This window comes from Myxocyprinus asiaticus, chromosome 25 (assembly GCF_019703515.2).
Source record: "Myxocyprinus asiaticus isolate MX2 ecotype Aquarium Trade chromosome 25, UBuf_Myxa_2, whole genome shotgun sequence".
NCBI classification, from domain to species: domain Eukaryota; kingdom Metazoa; phylum Chordata; class Actinopteri; order Cypriniformes; family Catostomidae; genus Myxocyprinus; species Myxocyprinus asiaticus.
Genome location: NC_059368.1, coordinates 23835232 through 23852387, shown reverse-complemented (window position 1 = coordinate 23852387; position 17156 = coordinate 23835232). Strand labels below are relative to the sequence as shown.

At 39.8% G+C, this 17156-nt stretch overlaps 1 protein-coding gene across 6 annotated transcripts in view; it reads left to right on the top strand.

Moving 5' to 3' along the window:
- Positions 1-17156, top strand: part of LOC127416221 (palladin-like) — a 140994-nt gene that overhangs the window by 98207 nt on the left and 25631 nt on the right. For 5 of the 6 annotated variants that reach the window (XM_051655443.1, XM_051655441.1, XM_051655446.1 and 2 more), the window contains 4 exons: positions 8163-8810; positions 10785-10923; positions 11751-11852; positions 12653-12691. In XM_051655443.1, the coding sequence (XP_051511403.1) occupies positions 8163-8810; positions 10785-10923; positions 11751-11852; positions 12653-12691 (928 nt within the window). The remainder of the gene's footprint in view (positions 1-8162; positions 8811-10784; positions 10924-11750; positions 11853-12652; positions 12692-17156) is intronic. The other variant, XM_051655444.1, reaches the window with a different exon arrangement.

Below are 17156 nucleotides of genomic sequence, written 5' to 3'. Positions count from 1 at the left end.
TCTGAATTCTGGGCTTTAAAGTTTAATTACATTTTTATTATTGAAAAAAACAAAACAAAAAACTGTCTAATGAATTCATAGAATTTTAATCAAATGAGAACAGAACGATTAATTTTCAACATACCAAATTTTATTTTTTTTTATCAAATGAAATTAATTGTATACTGCACATCACAGCACAATCCAGATCGTAAAATTTGAATTTCTTTTTTTTTTTTTTTGTCAAATATAGTGCTGTAAAGCAGCACAGTGTTAATGAAAGGAGTGATGAAACTCTTGTGAAATATTGCTTAAATATAATGTCATTATTATTATCATTATTACTACTGCTAATAAATTGTTACATTTTACTATATAGTGGTAATGTATTTGTCGCATTTTTTTTTTTTTTTTTATTATTTCACACATCTAGTTAAATGGAATGGAGCTTTTGTTTTGGCGGAAAAACTGATGTTTTTGACTTCACTTCTCACCTCCGGAAAAGCAGTACATACAGGTGCATCTCAATAAATTAGAATGTCATGGAAAAGTTCATTTATTTCAGTAATTCAACTCAAATTGTGAAACTCGTGTATTAAATAAATTCAATGCACACAGACTGAAGTAGTTTAAGTCTTTGGTTCTTTTAATTGTGATGATTTTGGCTCACATTTAACAAAAACCCACCAATTCACTATCTCAAAAAATTAGAATACATCATAAGACCAATAAAAAAAACATTTTTAGTGAATTGTTGGCCTTCTGGAAAGTATGTTAATTTACTGTATAGGTACTCAATACTTGGTAGGGGCTCCTTTTGCTTTAATTGCTGCCTCAATTTGGCGTGGCATGGAGGTGATCAGTTTGTGGCACTGCTGAGGTGGTATGGAAGCCCAGGTTTCTTTGACAGTGGCCTTCAGCTCATCTGCATTTTTTGGTCTCTTGTTTCTCATTTTCCTCTTGACAATACCCCATAGATTCTCTATGGGGTTCAGGTCTGGTGAGTTTGCTGGCCAGTCAAGCACACCAACACCATGGTCATTTAACCAACTTTTGGTGCTTTTGGCAGTGTGGGCAGGTGCCAAATCCTGCTGGAAAATGAAATCAGCATCTTTAAAAAGCTGGTCAGCAGAAGGAAGCCTGAAGTGCTCCAAAATTTCTTGGTAAACGGGTGCAGTGACTTTGGTTTTCAAAAAACACAATGGACCAACACCAGCAGATGACATTGCACCCCAAATCATCACAGACTGTGGAAACTTAACACTGGACTTCAAGCAACTTGGACTATGAGCTTCCCCACCCTTCCTCCAGACTCTAGGACCTTGGTTTCCAAATGAAATACAAAACTTGCTCTCATCTGAAAAGAGGACTTTGGACCACTGGGCAACAGTCCAGTTCTTCTTCTCCTTAGCCCAGGTAAGACGCCTCTGACGTTGTCTGTGGTTCAGGAGTGGCTTAACAAGAGGAATACGACAACTGTAGCCAAATTCCTTGACATGTCTGTGTGTGGTGGCTCTTGATGCCTTGACCCCAGCCTCAGTCCATTCCTTGTGAAGTTCACCCAAATTCTTGAATTGATTTTGCTTGACAATCCTCATAAGGCTGCGGTTCTCTCGGTTGGTTGTGCATCTTTTTCTTCCACACTTTTTCCTTCCACTCAACTTTCTGTTAACATGCTTAGATACAGCACTCTGTGAACAGCCAGCTTCTTTGGCAATGAATGTCTGTGGCTTACCTTCCTTGTGAAGGGTGTCAATGATTGTCTTCTGGACAACTGTCAGATCAGCAGTCTTCCACATGATTGTGTAGCCTAGTGAACCAAACTGAGAGACCATTTTGAAGGCTCAGGAAACCTTTGCAGGTGTTTGGAGTTGATTAGCTGATTGGCATGTCACCATATTCTAATTTTTTGAGATAGTGAATTGGTGGGTTTTTGTTAAATGTGAGCCAAAATCATCACAATTAAAAGAACCAAAGACTTAAACTACTTCAGTCTGTGTGCACTGAATTTATTTAATACACGAGTTTCACAATTTGTTGAATTACTGAAATAAATGAACTTTTCCACGACATTCTAATTTATTGAGATGCACCTGTATATATATTAGTCTGCATGTGCCGCTCTGCTCTTTGTTATTTATATAAACGCAGAGCGATGTGGTTAGTGTTTAAGCTGCGACTTCTCACATTCACATCTTACACGAAAAGAAACGCCGTTTAATGCATTTACATGAATGCGTTGTCAGCCTATTAAGCATTATCGTTGTAAGAACGTGCATGTAAACCCACTCACCGAGTCAGTCTGGGATTACATGAAGAGACTGAAGCAATTGAGCCTAAATACATAATTGTGGCAAGTTTTTCAGGATGCTTGGAACATCCTATCTGCCAACAAATTTGACTCGTGCACAAGTGTACCTAGGAGAATTGGTGCTGTTTTGAAGGTATAGGGTGGTCACACCAAATATTTAGTTTTTGTATGAAGTTAATTCATAAAAATTATTCATGGTACAGTATTTTTGAAAGCATCCTACAACATTTCACAACTGCCTAAAACTTTTGCACAGTATATGCTAGTGTACTACTGAATATTGATAAAATTCACTTTTAGCAGGTTTACAGATTTTAGAATATTTTTATTTTTATTTATTCTCTCTCTCTCTCTCTCCTGGGAAAGTGGACCAAAAACATGGATAACTCTGTTTGCACCACAGATTTTTGTCCAATCAAATGCATTTTAAAATGAGAATTCCTCCCCCTAATACCACCTGCAACAGTGTATAAAAAGGTTTTATGAACCTGCCACTAGTGCGTCTTCGCACCGTGCATCACGTTACTAGGGTAATGCCATGATACTGAATGATTGATCATGTTCATTTTTCATGATACTGTCATGGTTCTCCAAGGAACTTTTAAAAAAAAAAAACAAAAAAAAAAACATGGTTTTACTATGACATGTCAAACATGGAGTTATCACATTTCACGTCTGAAAATAAGTGTATTACCATGGTGCTTTTTGTGAGAAATGTAACAATAGGCAATTATTTGTGATGATGGAAAAATTGATAAAATTATGTACAGTATATACTTCGTATATACAAGAAAATGGTTAAATACTCAAAGCAAAGAAATTAGTTAAGTATTTATAATTACTACTCCCTGCCCTTTTTTTTTTATCCTTCCGCCCCCTGTCCCTGCTAAGGTCTGCATGTCACTGGGGCCCTCCTTTAAAAAAAACGTAAGCAATGCAAACTTAATTGAGAAACACTTGAAGGAAACATGCATTTCTTTAAATGTATTATTTATATTGAAATTTAAAACTTTAAATAGGCTAAAGGTGTGTGTTCAGTAGCACATTATTATATTAGCATATTTTTGCTGTGGTATTGAAATTGGTGTTAAGAACCATGAAATTTCACTGGTATCACTACTGGCTACTAAAATTTTGGTAGCTGTGACAAAAGCTTATTGCATGCATATATGTGTGTGTGTGTGTGTGTGTGTGTGTGTGTGTGTGTGATATGTGTGTACTTTCTTATTTACAGTATAAAAGTCATGAAAAATGTCTTGTAAGTAAACAGCTTATTTGTAAGATACATGTTGGAAAGCACATCATTGAATCTGTACTTATGAATATTGAGTTGTTTTAGGGAATTTTAGTGTGCTCTGATGAATGAACATGATTTTAAGGAGGTGGGTAGCATTTTCTATTTACAGACTCTGCACCTTTTATGGCAAACTTATTATTTCAATACCGGCTGACCGCTCTCCATTAACTCATGTTTACTGGTGAGGAATTCCAGAAACGCAAAGTGGAAAAATAAGCAGAGAAACCTGCCAACAGCTATTTTTAGAAAATGGGTCTGTGATTGTACATTGAGAAATTCCTTGAATGCTATAAACTATTAAGGGGGATATAAAGAGCAGGAGCAATGGGTGAAGGATATTTCTGGAGGGGCATGTAATGCCAGACCTCCAGTGGCCGTTAAGAGACTGAGAAGAGAGCAAGATGGGGAAAAATATTAGACTAATTTGAAAATGTGAAATTCTTGTGTTTTCTGATGTAAAAAATGTGGTAACTAGAGACTGAGAGAATAAGAAATAAAGGAATTGTAACAGAATTTGAAAAAAGTGGGAAAGGGTTGAAAGAATTGATTTTGAAAGGAGGGAGGGAGAGAAATAAAGACAGAAAGAAGTGAGAGTCTGATGCCTCTGGCTCAAAACAGAGCCAAAAAAGGAATGAAAGCAAAGCAGCACAGGCGGTTCAAGTCCAAGAGCCATTCACCAGCTGCCAAGGTATTCCTGTAAAAGTGCTCTTGATGGATACTCAAACATACAGGTGGTAAAAAGAGGAAGGGAAGATAAAAAACAAAAACAAAGGAGAAGATTGTTTTAGATGGTAATTACTTCATTTAATGTGGTCCAAATCAGTGTCTATGCTGCCAAAACATAGCCATATCATTTTCTTCAATGAGAAGAGCTGGGGTTAGAAGGTTTTCTCAAAGTATTACCAACACAAACTGAATACTCACGTTTTTCTCTGCCCAAGCTCCAAGGATTTATCAGCTCCCTTTAAAAAAGTTTGATAGAGTGAGGTCTTCCATCTTTAAAAAAAATATGGAGAAACAGAGGGAAAATAGTCAACATCTGGCAGTAATTAGGTTAAACAGGGATTGGAGTGTGGCTGGCCTACCACCCCAATCCTCTCGCAAAACACGCATACAGAGAAAAATTACACCAGTCTAATTTAGTTTCAGGTTTTGAGATTCTTTGATTTTACTGAGGGACTGGCAGAAAAACACTGAAAGCTAATGTGGACCATATCTTTAGCTGATTAATGTTCAGTGAAAAAGGTCTGGAATTCATTATCAGTTTGTGTAAGGTCATCCATTTGCTGAGGCTCACAGAAAGTGTCTACGAGGAAAAAAGGCAGCGAGAAAGTCAGGGTAAGAATAAGAGACTTGTACACAAAACATGTCTTCCAAACCAGGAACGGAAGAATTTTTAGATGATCCAAAACTGTGCCAGGTGAGCAGCAAAAATTGGATGTTTTAATAAGGACGATGTAGACATCACTCCCATGTTTGTGCATTTGTGTTTGGTGGGGTAACTGTGACTCAGTCATCAGATCACATTGTTATCAACATGACACAACACTGAGATCTTGCTGTCTCTCCTTATTTGGGCTGTTTTGATGCTGTTGACAGTAGAGTTTAAATGTTCAAACAGTGGGTTACTCAAGATGGCACATCACTTTCTCTACAGTGGGGTTTAGTTTCCTTCCCACAAATGTAGCACGCACACATGTTGGTTTTGCTATACTTGTGAGGACCCACCATAGACAATGATTTTTATACTGTACAAACTATAGATTCTATCCCCTAACCCTAACCCTGCCCCTAAACCTAACCCTCACAGAAACCTTTTTACATTTTCAAAAAAGACATAATTTAATATGCCATTTCCCTTGTGAGGACCACCCAAAAGGTCCTCACAACCAGAAATGTCCTCACAGAACAGGTTGATTCTCAATACTTGGTCATCAAGTATAGCAAAAACCTGCGCGCACACACACACACACACACAAACAACTGCTGGTAGTAGCTGCACAGACACATTTGTACACACACTCATGAAAGCACTTCCAAAGAGACACACATCCAAGCTTACACTATGTATACACCACCCTCCGTATCTTCTGGACCACATTTCCTTTCGTGTGATGGGTCATTTATTTTGTAAAGGAGAGAATGTCTTATATGCTGCCCTTGGTGTGCTTGATGACACTGTTGATCATTGGGGACATCGTTTGATGACATCGTTGATTGATGTTGATGTCATCACTCAAACTCTGTGTCGCTTTCAATCGCAAATAAAACATTAAAGAAATTTATATTTAAAACACCACATCAAAATAGTATTTCGAGTGCCAAGTGTAGTTTTGGATATTAAAAACAAAAAAACCTCTAATGGTTTTTAAATATTTTTTCGTAAATGTGTACATTGTGTATATACTGTGTAACCCCCTTTTTTTTTTTTTTTTTTTTTTTTTTTTAAAACCGTACTTTATACAAGTATGTGAATGCAAATATTTTTAGCTATGCAAGCTTGATTTTGTGCATTGTTGCTTTCTGAAATGTGTCGGACCGCAATTCATAACAAGTACGCGTTGCATTATTTGCTTCGCAGCAATCATAAACTGACTTTTTCTACGATCAGTTTTCTCTTAGGTCAACTACTGTCATGGCTAGAGATGGGAATTATAAGGAATTTAATGATTTGGGTTCCGATTACTTTGAACGATTCCGATTCTTTAACGGTTACATTCACGATTATTACTTTTGGGGAAGAAATATTTAAGACATTTTATTCACTAATTTATTTTTATAAAATATCACTAATTACAACAAAACTCATATGTGTCTAACTTCACATTTGCTTTAACAACCATCCAGTAATTACTCATGGAATTCTTGGTTAATTTCAAGTCAGACATGACTAAATTAAATACTTGCGGTACAGTAAGTTTTTGATTTATTAAAAAGAATGTGTTATGTCGTTTGTTCGGTCAAAAGTGCTGTATGTTTTGCAATGTAGATTCAGATAAACTAAGATTCATTTGTTTGGGAATCGGACTTCATTGATTGCAATGTATATTTTGCGCTGCTGATTTAGTAGTGGTGTTGCAGTACCATTAATTGGTAGCACAGGAAAGATATTTTAGCATTGTGTTCAGCCCACATTAGCAGAAGAATGCATGTTTGAGCACTGATTACGGAACAAAGTCGAGAAAAGCATTCTGTTGTAGTTTTAAAAAATGGAACGGGTTCTGAATAAGAACCGGTTTTTGGTTCCCAACCCTAGTCATGGCAGAGCAGCTGTTTGATTAAAAAAAGAAAAGCTTGACCAGGTTAGTGAAAGTCAATATGTTTATAGCTAGCTACCTAAATAGTGTCACTTTAGTTTAATTATAATTTTTTGATGGTAATTCTATCAACTCCCGAGTGCTGAGGTTTGTTACTGCCACATCAATATAAGAGTGCATGTTAAGTTTGTTTAATGGCCAGGACAGTGGACTTCCAATGCATTGGCCAAGTGTTTGTGTTTGTATACTTGTGTAAAGTATGTTTCTGGCCTTATAGGGATGGTTCACCCAAAAATGAAAATTCTCTCATTATTTACTCACCCTCATGATATCCCACGTGTGTATGACTTTTTTTTTTTTTTTTCTTCGCCAGAACACATTTGAAGAAAAATATCTTAGCTCAGTAGGTCCTTAAAATTCAGGTGAATGGAGATTTATCTTTTGACGCTCCAGAAAGAACAGACAGTCAGCATAAACGTCATCCATACGACACCAGCTGTTAAATAAATGTCTTCTAAAGCAACATGACATGAAAAGAGCAATATTTAAGTACTTTTTAACTATAAACACTTGCTTCCGTTAGGCTTCATGAGAGGGTGGATATCATTACACGTCTCGTATAATGTATTTGCATTGTCATGATACAAATGTAATCATGTTCTCCACTCGGTTGAGACATCCAATGTGAGTAAAGAAACAGATCAATACAGATCTAAACCAAAACCAACCCAGCTACTGTATAGTATTCCTCCTCCTCACTTGTAAACAGCGCTGCTCTTCCGGCTGTAATGCCTCAGTTCTTGCGTGTTTCAAATGCCAATGTGATTGTCACGTGCGTACCGCTGCAGAACGGAAGCATGATTTAGAGTGTAAAAAAAAAAAAAAAAAAAGTACTTAAATATTGATCTTTTTGTGTCGTGTCACTTTAGAAGACATTAACAGCTGGTGTCATATGGATGACGTTTATGCTGACTGTCTGTAATTTCAAAAGAGAAATGTCCATTCACTTGCATTTTAAGGACCTACTGAGCTAAGATATTTTTCTCTTTTTCTTCAAATGTGTTCTGGTGAAGAAAGTCATACATGCCTGGGATATCATGAGGGTGAGTAAATAATGAGAGAATTTTGGGTGGACTATCCCTTTAATTCCAGCATTATCTTAAGATGTGTTCAACATTGGTTCAGATCATGTTTTTACAGGTTGTGCGACTGTACAGTTGGCACTATTAACTGACAGAGTCTTGTAATAAGATGTCTGTAGAGGTTATAATAAATTGTTGATGATGCTAAACACTGCTGTTTTAAAACTTCCATGCAGAAACGCCGCACAGCTGAAGCAGCTTCAAGATCAGATTCTCCTAGAACAGCAACAACAGCTAAGTCAGGAAATTCCCCCTCCTCATCAACACTCAAAGGAAGTCCCACCTCCATCTCCGCCTCTCCCACCTCCTCCCTTCTTCCAGGAGTTGGAGTGTAGCACCATGCAGACAAGCACCTTCAACTATGCCCGGCCTAAGCAGTTCATTGCTGCCCAGATCCCCACAACAACCGGGGGACCACTTGGATACAGCATCCAGTCCTCTACCACCTCAGGTTCCAGCCTGGCCTCCCCACTGTCCCCAACCACAAGCCACAAACCCTTCAGCCGCGTCAACCTTCCACTCTTCCAACAGCAGCCGTCACTGACTAAAGGAAGCAGTGTGGAGTCTCCCAGCTCGCCCTCTTTCCCCCCACCCCCTCCACCCTTTCTCAGCTCCAGCAATATCTCCTCTCCTTCTGGCTCAGCACAAGACTTCCCTCCACCGCCTCCGCCACCTGTCACATCAAGCCCCACCCGCTCAGAGAGCTCCTCTCCCTTCACATCCATGCCACAATCACCAGCCGGGTTTCTGGTATCAGTGCTCCCATCCTCACCACCTCCGCCACCGTTAAACACCCTGGGCCTGCCCAAGGGTAATGGTACAGTGTGAGTACTCAATCTTCTGCTACACTTCACTTTAACACACTGTAAAAACTTCCAGACTTCTATGAAGGCTTTCCACTTGATGTTGAAACATGGCTGTTTGTATTTGCTCCCATTCAACACGAGCATCAGTGAGATCGGACCCTGATGTTGGGCGATAGGATCTGGCTCGCATTTTGTATTCTTTTTCCTTATTCAGGGTGTTCAATGGGGCTCAGGTCATGTAATGGCCCAACATTTTAATTAGAAGGGGGTTTCTGCAAACGAATAACATGACTTATAGTAAATTGTTCACTATAAATGAACTTTCATAAATCCAAGTATTCACAAAGTGTACATTTGATACATGTCGGTGTGTGTGCTCATTCTCTACTCTATAAGATGTGCTAATTATGCTCCAATAGAGCGATTATACATATAGAGTGAACTGTAGCGCTACTCGGGTGCTATTTCAAGTGCAGCCCGGTTTCCTGCTGCTGTATGTAAGATGTTTGCATTCTTAAATGGCATGTTTATGGAGACACATAGAGCTGAGGAACCTTGAAAGTCAGGCCTGTCTAAGTGAAAATGAGTGGGCAAATTTCTTTTACATATCCCACACCAGGATTTTTAGTGAAGATGATCTTGAATGTAAGACTGCTAATAAAACAGGAGTTTAAAACACACACTTACAAAATTGGCAAGAAGTCTCTCTTCCTGGCATTCCAGAGCCAGAGGGGGGAAAGATAAGTGACTCTTGTGGAATTTTAAAATGCACACACACACTGATCCTGAAAATTATTCTCTCTTTCCAATCCATATGCAAAAACAAAATTCCACATTCCTCTCAGAAATGTTGACTTTAATACTGCAGTTTATATATATATATATATATAAGTCTGTGTATGGCATATATTCCTAACCTCTATCTGAAGATATTTGATGAGCAGAATATTAAGCCAATCAGTGGTCCAATTTGACAGTTTCCCACCTGTTCTGCAATTGGGCAGTGAGGATGTCAATCATAGCTGTGCTTCTGCTTGACCCTGCTTTGAACCTCATGACATCATTTAAAGTTGTCGCTGTTCATACATATATAATCAAATCAAAATATGATTATTAATTTCTCTAAGGTGTTTTGCAGTTTGCCAACCATGATGGTTCCTTCAACAGTTTCTCAATCTGTTAATATGCAATTTTAGTAAAGCTTTGATTTAGTGAACTCATTTAATTTATTAAAGGGATAGTTCACCCCAAAATGAGAATTCTCTCATTTACTTACCCTCATGCCATCCCAGATGTGTATGACTTTCATTCTTCAGCAGAAAAAAGTCAATACAATGCAAGTGAATTGTGATCAGACCTTTTGTAGCTCCAAAAATCACATAAAAGAAACCTAGAAATAATCCATAAGACTCCGTTTTTAAATCCATATCTTCAGAAGCGATACAATAGGTGTGGGTGAGAAACAGATAATAATTTAAGACCTTTTTTTACTCTAAATCTCCACTTTCACTTTTATATCTGAAAGTGAAAGTTAATGTGGAGATTTAGAGTAAAAAGGACTTAAATATTGATATGTTTCTCTTCCACACCTATTATATAGCTTCTGAAGATATAGATTTAAAAACGGAGTCTTATGGATTACTTTTATGCTGCCATGGTGTGATTTTTAGAGCTACAAAGGTCTGATCACTATTCACATGTATTGTATGGACCTACAAAGCTGAGACAGTTTTCTAAAAATCTTAGTGTTCTGCTGAAGAAAAAGTCATACACATCTGGAATGGCATGAGGGTGAGTAAATGATGAGAATTTTCATTTTCGGGTGAACTATCCCTTTAAGGTTAGACTGTCAGCTGGCACATTAGAGAAACTGATTTCATCAGTCAAAGCACCTACTTTATCAAACACGGCTACTGATTCTGTATTTAGAAGACACTGTTGCTTTAAAATGTAAAATGTTTTCTAATTTCTTTTATCAATGTGCTTTAACAGGGCACTGCCACGTAAGTCTACATCCCGCACACCACGCATCATCTCTGATTCTGATATCCAAGGATCCAAAGATGCTGTCATACAAGATCTGGAGAGAAAACTACGTTTCAAAGAGGAGAGGCTCAGCAATGGTCAACAGGTGTGTGTGTGTGTGTGTGTGGAAAAAGATTTTTTGAAGAATTAAGGTGTATTTTTAATAGATCATTAATACTAATTAACGCATTAGTACTACCATACTAGCCTTGCTAGCATTACCATATGAAATATAATGTGTGTTACAGTCGATGTATTAAGAGGCAGTCACATTTTCTTTTGAATGAATAGTTCACCCAAAAATTATTGTTCTAAACTCCCATTCATGTTTTCACTGTTTTTTCTTTCTTTCATAAGAGCATCATAAAAGTATAATCAAAGTGGTCCATATAACGTGCACTATATTCCAAGTCTTCTGAAGCCATATGAAAGTTTTGTGTAAGAAAGACCAAGTGTTTTATTTTGACAGACCGTAGCTCTCAAATATAATTTGTGCTTCTTGGTGCATCATGATCGGTTACAAGGCATGCAAGAATCAGTGGTGTTTGGCATCATTGATGTCAAATCTGGCTCTTCTTCATGCACCAAGTTTGAATATGTGCAAAGGTGAATTGGGTGAACTATAGCTTTTTTTTTTTGTAGAATTTGCTTTTATTTTCTTTGTAAAAACATCATTTTTTTATAGTAATGATTAATTCTTGCAAATTATGGCTAATCAATTGAAAAGAATGTCCTTCACCACCAACTCCTCCAGCTGGAATTATCACGGTAGAAGCCCCAATGTCTGCTCGCAATGCACAATAATACTTGGCACCACTAATAGCTTTCGATGCATTAGTACAAGCGTCCTCATCGTCTGATTGCTTTTGTGTGTGAGGTTGTTTTCTCACACACTAACACAGGCTCTGACAGATTAATCCTGCTTACTTCCAGAGGTTAACTTATGAGGAGAAGATGGCTCGCAGGCTGCTGGGGGCTGACAATGCTGCCACAGTGCTTAACACACAACAGGTGGCAGAGGAGACAGTAACACAGGTACACCCACACATTCACACAAGCACATCTGTGAGCACAACTCTGTTTTGAACACCCACCTATATAATGTCCCAACTGTTTCACATGCTAAACAAAACTGAATTGTGTAGTTTATGCACCACTAGTGTCACCAAATGGAATTACAAAAATACTTTTTTCAAAAGAGTTTCGCAAACACTGTCCCCATCTTCAATAGGTTAAACGAACACCCTAAACTCACTCCATTGCTTGAGCAAATGTCGCTTTGTTGGCTGGTTGGGATGATCAGACGGAGCAATGAAAGTGCCAAAATGTTACACTTTTTGGCTACAAATGGTTACTCCAAGTTGTCTCTGGCATATTAAGCTGGGATAGGAGAAAGTAAATTGTAAAAATTATACACTTTAACTTTCAATGTCTTTAAATGCATCCATTACAAACCAGTAAACACACTTTTCTGCTGATTACCATGGTACTGTTAAGCTGTTGGAAGTAGTTTAGAGCATTGTGATTTGCTTGTGAATACATCTTAATTCAGCTAATTGCTCTGAGCTTCTGCATGTGCTTGCGCATATGCATTTGGTAGAAAGTAAAGTGATGTCATTTTGGCATTGAGTGTGTCGGAGAGGGATTTTGGAAGTTTTTTTCATGTAATGTTAAGTACAGAACTTATTTCATTCATAAATTCTCTATTCTAAAAACCCATAGGGAACTTGGGCTCAAAAAGGCTAGTTTTCTTTTGCTTAATAGGTGTGTAATCTGAGCACAGGATGTGACATCAATAGACAAACCCCTCTGCCTGTCTTCTGATCTCTCTACAGGAAGGCAGCTCAGCTGATTCAGAGTCTGTCCCTCAAAAGGTTATTCATACTCATACTTATTCCTGTCTATTACAATCATGACACAGCAGCATTCCTCTGTCTGTCCTTTTTATATATCACTCTTTCACTCTTCTGAGTCTAACCACATTGTTAGCCTTGGTTCACCTTCCAAGACCCCACCCCCCCACCCCCCTTTGTTTTAATTTTTATTCTCGATTTCTCACCCCCTCTTTGTGTGGTCACCCCATGTTTTGGCCCATGTTTGTCCACCGAGTTGTCTTCTGTGTCTGTTTTTTTTATGGTACATTTGGGTCCTGATTCAGCACTGTGGTCAAGTTCTTGACAGTGATATGACTGATGTTCATCCCCATGCCTTACAAAAAATGTTCTTGATAATTAAATATCTAAAATCATCAGAAGAATATCTGACATCTATTTTGTGCATGACAGTACTTTTTCCAACAATTGTTTACAGACCGATTGTTTCACTTTTAATTGACTATCACAATCTCAGTGGGTCGTAATTTTACATACACAAGTTAACTGTGCCTTTAAACAGCTTGAGAAATTACAGAAAATGATGTCAAGCCTTTAGGCAATTAGCCAATTAGCTTCTGATAGGAGGAGTACTGAATTGGAGGTGTACCTGTGGATGTATTTTAAGGCCTACCTTCAAACTCGGTGCCTCTGCTTGACATCATGGGAAAATCAAAGGAAATCTGCAAAGACCTCAGAAAAAAAAATTGTGGACCTCCACAAATCTGGTTTATCATTGGGAGCAATTTCCAAATGCCTGAAGGTACCACGTTCATCTGTACAAACAATAGTATGCAAATATAAACACCACGGGACCACGAAGCCATCATACCGCTCAGGAAGGAGATGCATTCGGTCTCCTAGAGATTAATGTAGTTGGGTGTAAAAAGTGCAAATCAATCCCAGAATAACAGCAAAGGACCATGTGAAGATGTTGGAGGAAACAGGTAGACAAGTATCTATATCCACAGTAAAACGAGTCCTATATTGACATAATCTGAAAGGCTGCTCAGCAAGGAAGAAGCCACTGCTCCAAAACCACCATAAAAAAAGCCAGACAACAGTTTGCAAGTGCACATCAATCAAATCAATTCAAATCACTTTATTGTCACACAGCCATATACACAAGTGCAATGGTGTGTGAAATTCTTGGGTGCAATTCCAATCAACATAGCTGTCGTGACAGTGATGAGACATATACCAATTTACAATAACATCAAATTAATACAGCACAATTTAAACATCTGATATACACAATTGCACTCAACAATATACAAATAATAACATACACTGTACAGTATACAGTACGCACTATATAGATACACATTCAATAAAAATAAAAAAATAAAAATATATAAAGTGTATATATAGAATGTACAGTATTGTACTGTATTGACATTCAGGCTGTCGGTTGATTAGTCAGTTGTTAAGAGAGAATATAATAATAATATAATTTATGACAGTCCGGTGTGAGATATAAGAGTAAGGGTAATAAAGTGCAGTGCTGATGTATTTGATTGTGGGAGATCAAGAGTTCAGAAGTCTGATTGCTTGGGGGAAGAAGCCGTCATGGAGACGGCTGGTGCGGGTCCTGATGCTGCAATACCGCCTACCTGATGGTAGCAGTGAGAACAGCCCATGGCTCGGGTGGCTGGAGTCTCTGATGATCCTCCGAGCTTTTTTCACACACCGCCTTGTATATATTTCCTGGAGGGAGGGAAGCTCACCTCTGATGTGTCTGGCAGTTCGCACCACCCTTTGTAGTGCTTTGCGGTTGTGGGCGGTGCTATTGCCGTACCAGGCGGAGATGCAGCCAGTCAGGATGCTCTCTACAGTGCAGGTGTAGAACCGTGTGAGGATGTGGCGGTTCATTCCAAACTTCCTCAGCCGTCTCAGGTAGAAGAGGCGCTGATGAGCCTTCTTCACAACGACTTCAGTGTGGATGGACCATGTGAGTTCCTCAGTGATGTGGACACCCAGGAACTTGAAGCTGCTGACTCTCTCCACTGGTGCTCCATTGATGGTAATGGGACTGTGTTCTGTCTTTTTTTCTTCTGAAGTCCACCACAAGCTCCTTTGTCTTACTGACGTTGAGGGAGAGGTTGTGCTCCTGACACCAGTGTGTCAGAGTGTGCACCTCCTCTCTGTAGGCTGTTTCATCATTGTCAGTGATCAGACCTACCACCGTCGTGTCATCAGCAAACTTCATGATGGCATTGGAGCTATGTGTTGCCACACAGTCATGTGTGTACAAGGAATACAAGAGTGGGCTGAGAACACAGCCCTGTGGGGCTCCAGTGTTGAGGGTCAGTGATGAGATGTTGCTGCCTATTCTAACCACCTGGCGTCTGCTTGACAGGAAGTCCAGGATCCAGCTGCACAGCGAGCTGTTTAAGCCCAGAGCCCGGAGTTTCTCATCTAGCTTGGAGGGCACTATGGTGTTGAATGCTGAGCTGTAGTCTACAAACAGCATTCTCACATAAGTGTTCTTCTTTTTCCAGGTGGGAGAGAGCAGTGTGTATTGTAGATGCAATGGCATCATCAATGGAGCGGTTGTTGTGGTAAGCAGACTGCAGCGGGTCGAGAGGGAGGCAATACAGAGCAGATGTAATCTCTGATTAGTCTCTCAAAGCATTTGCTGATGATGGGGGTCAGAGCAACAGGACGCCAGTCATTTAAACAAGTTATTTTTGATTGTTTTGGAACAGGCACAATGGTGGATGTTTTAAAGCATGTGGGGACTACAGACAAAGAGAGGGAAAGGTTGAAAATGTCCGTAAAAACACCAGCCAGCTGGTTCGCGCACGCTCTGACGCAGCCCGGAATGCCGTCTGGGCCCGCGGATATTCACCCGTCGGAAGGATCAGGTTACATCCGCTACAGAGACGGAGAGTGAACTAACCTCTGCAGCTTCGGCCGTGAGAGCTCTCTCCGCGAGGGCGGTGATATTTCCCTTGAAACGAGCATAAAAAGTATTTAGCTCATCCGGTAGAGCAGCAGCGGTGTTCATGGCGGAGTTTTATTCCCTTTAAAGTCCGTGATGATGTTAATTCCCTGCCACATGCTTCTAGAGTTGGTGGTGTTAAACTGTCCTTCAATCTTGCTCCTGTACTGGCGTTTTGCTGTTTTGATAGTTTTTTGGAGGGCATAACTGGCTTGTTTATGCTCCTCCGCGTTCCCGGAATTAAAAGCGGAGGTCCGCACATTAAGTGCCACGCGAACATCGCTATTAATCCAAGGTTTCTGATTCGGATAGATCCGTATTGTTCTGGTCGGAACCATATCCTCTACACACGTTCTGATGAAACGCATTACGCTATCAGCGTAAAGCTCGACGTCGTCATCAGAGGCGGACCGGAACATCTCCCAGTCCGTGTGATCAAAACAGTCTTGTAGCGTAGAATCTGATTGGTCCGACCAGCACTGGATCGTTCTGAGGGTGGGTGCTTCCTGTTTCAATTTCTGCCTGTAAGCGGGCAGAAGCAGAATGGAAGAGTGGTCCGATTTGCCAAATGGTGGGCGGGGGAGGGATTTGTAGCCATCCCGGAATGGAGAGTAGCAATGGTCCAAAACCCGGTCCCCTCATGTGTTGAAACTAATGTGCTGGTGGTATTTTGGTGCAACTGATTTTAAACTGGCTTTATTAAAGTCCCCGGTTACAATGAACACGGCCTCAGGGTGCGCAGTTTCCTGCTCACTTATACTCCCATACAGTTCCTTGAGTGCCCGATCTGTGTCGGCTTGTGGGGGAATGTACACAGCAGTGATAATGACCGCTGTGAATTCCCTCGGTAGCCAGAATGGTCGACACAGAAGCATAAGAAATTCCAGATCAGGAGAGCAGAAAGACTTGATAGAATGTACGTTCCTCTGATCACACCAGGATTTGTTGATCATAAAACATACACCACCACCTTTACTTTTACCTGAGAGGTCTTTCGCTCTGTCCGCTCTGTGCACGGAGAATGGCTCAATGGCTGAGTCTGGAATCTCCGCAGACATCCAAGTTTGCTTTCAGCTTTCAGCTCGCAGAGCTTGTTATCCAGAGACTGAACATTTGCCAGTAGAATAGTGGGTAGCGGGGGTCGATTTGCACGGTGTCTTACTCTGATGTGAACGCCGGCTCTGTTTCCCCTTTTCCATTTGCGTTTCCACGGCCATGCTGCCCAGACAAAGGGCTCCGCTGGCGTGTTTGTAAACAGCGGGTCAGCATTGAGGAATGTGAAGTCCGGTTTACGGTGTGAAATTACTGAACCAATGTCCAAAAGTGTTTGTCTGTCGTAGACAATAAGGCAGACAACATCCAAGACAAAAAACATAAGCATTGTGAACAAAACAAACAAAACACTATGTTGTGTTGGAGCTCGCAACGCAGCAGCCATACTCGGCACCATCTTGAGTCCAGTAACATGGGGACAAAGATCTTACTTTTTGGAGAAACGTCCTCTGGTCTGATGAAACAAAAATG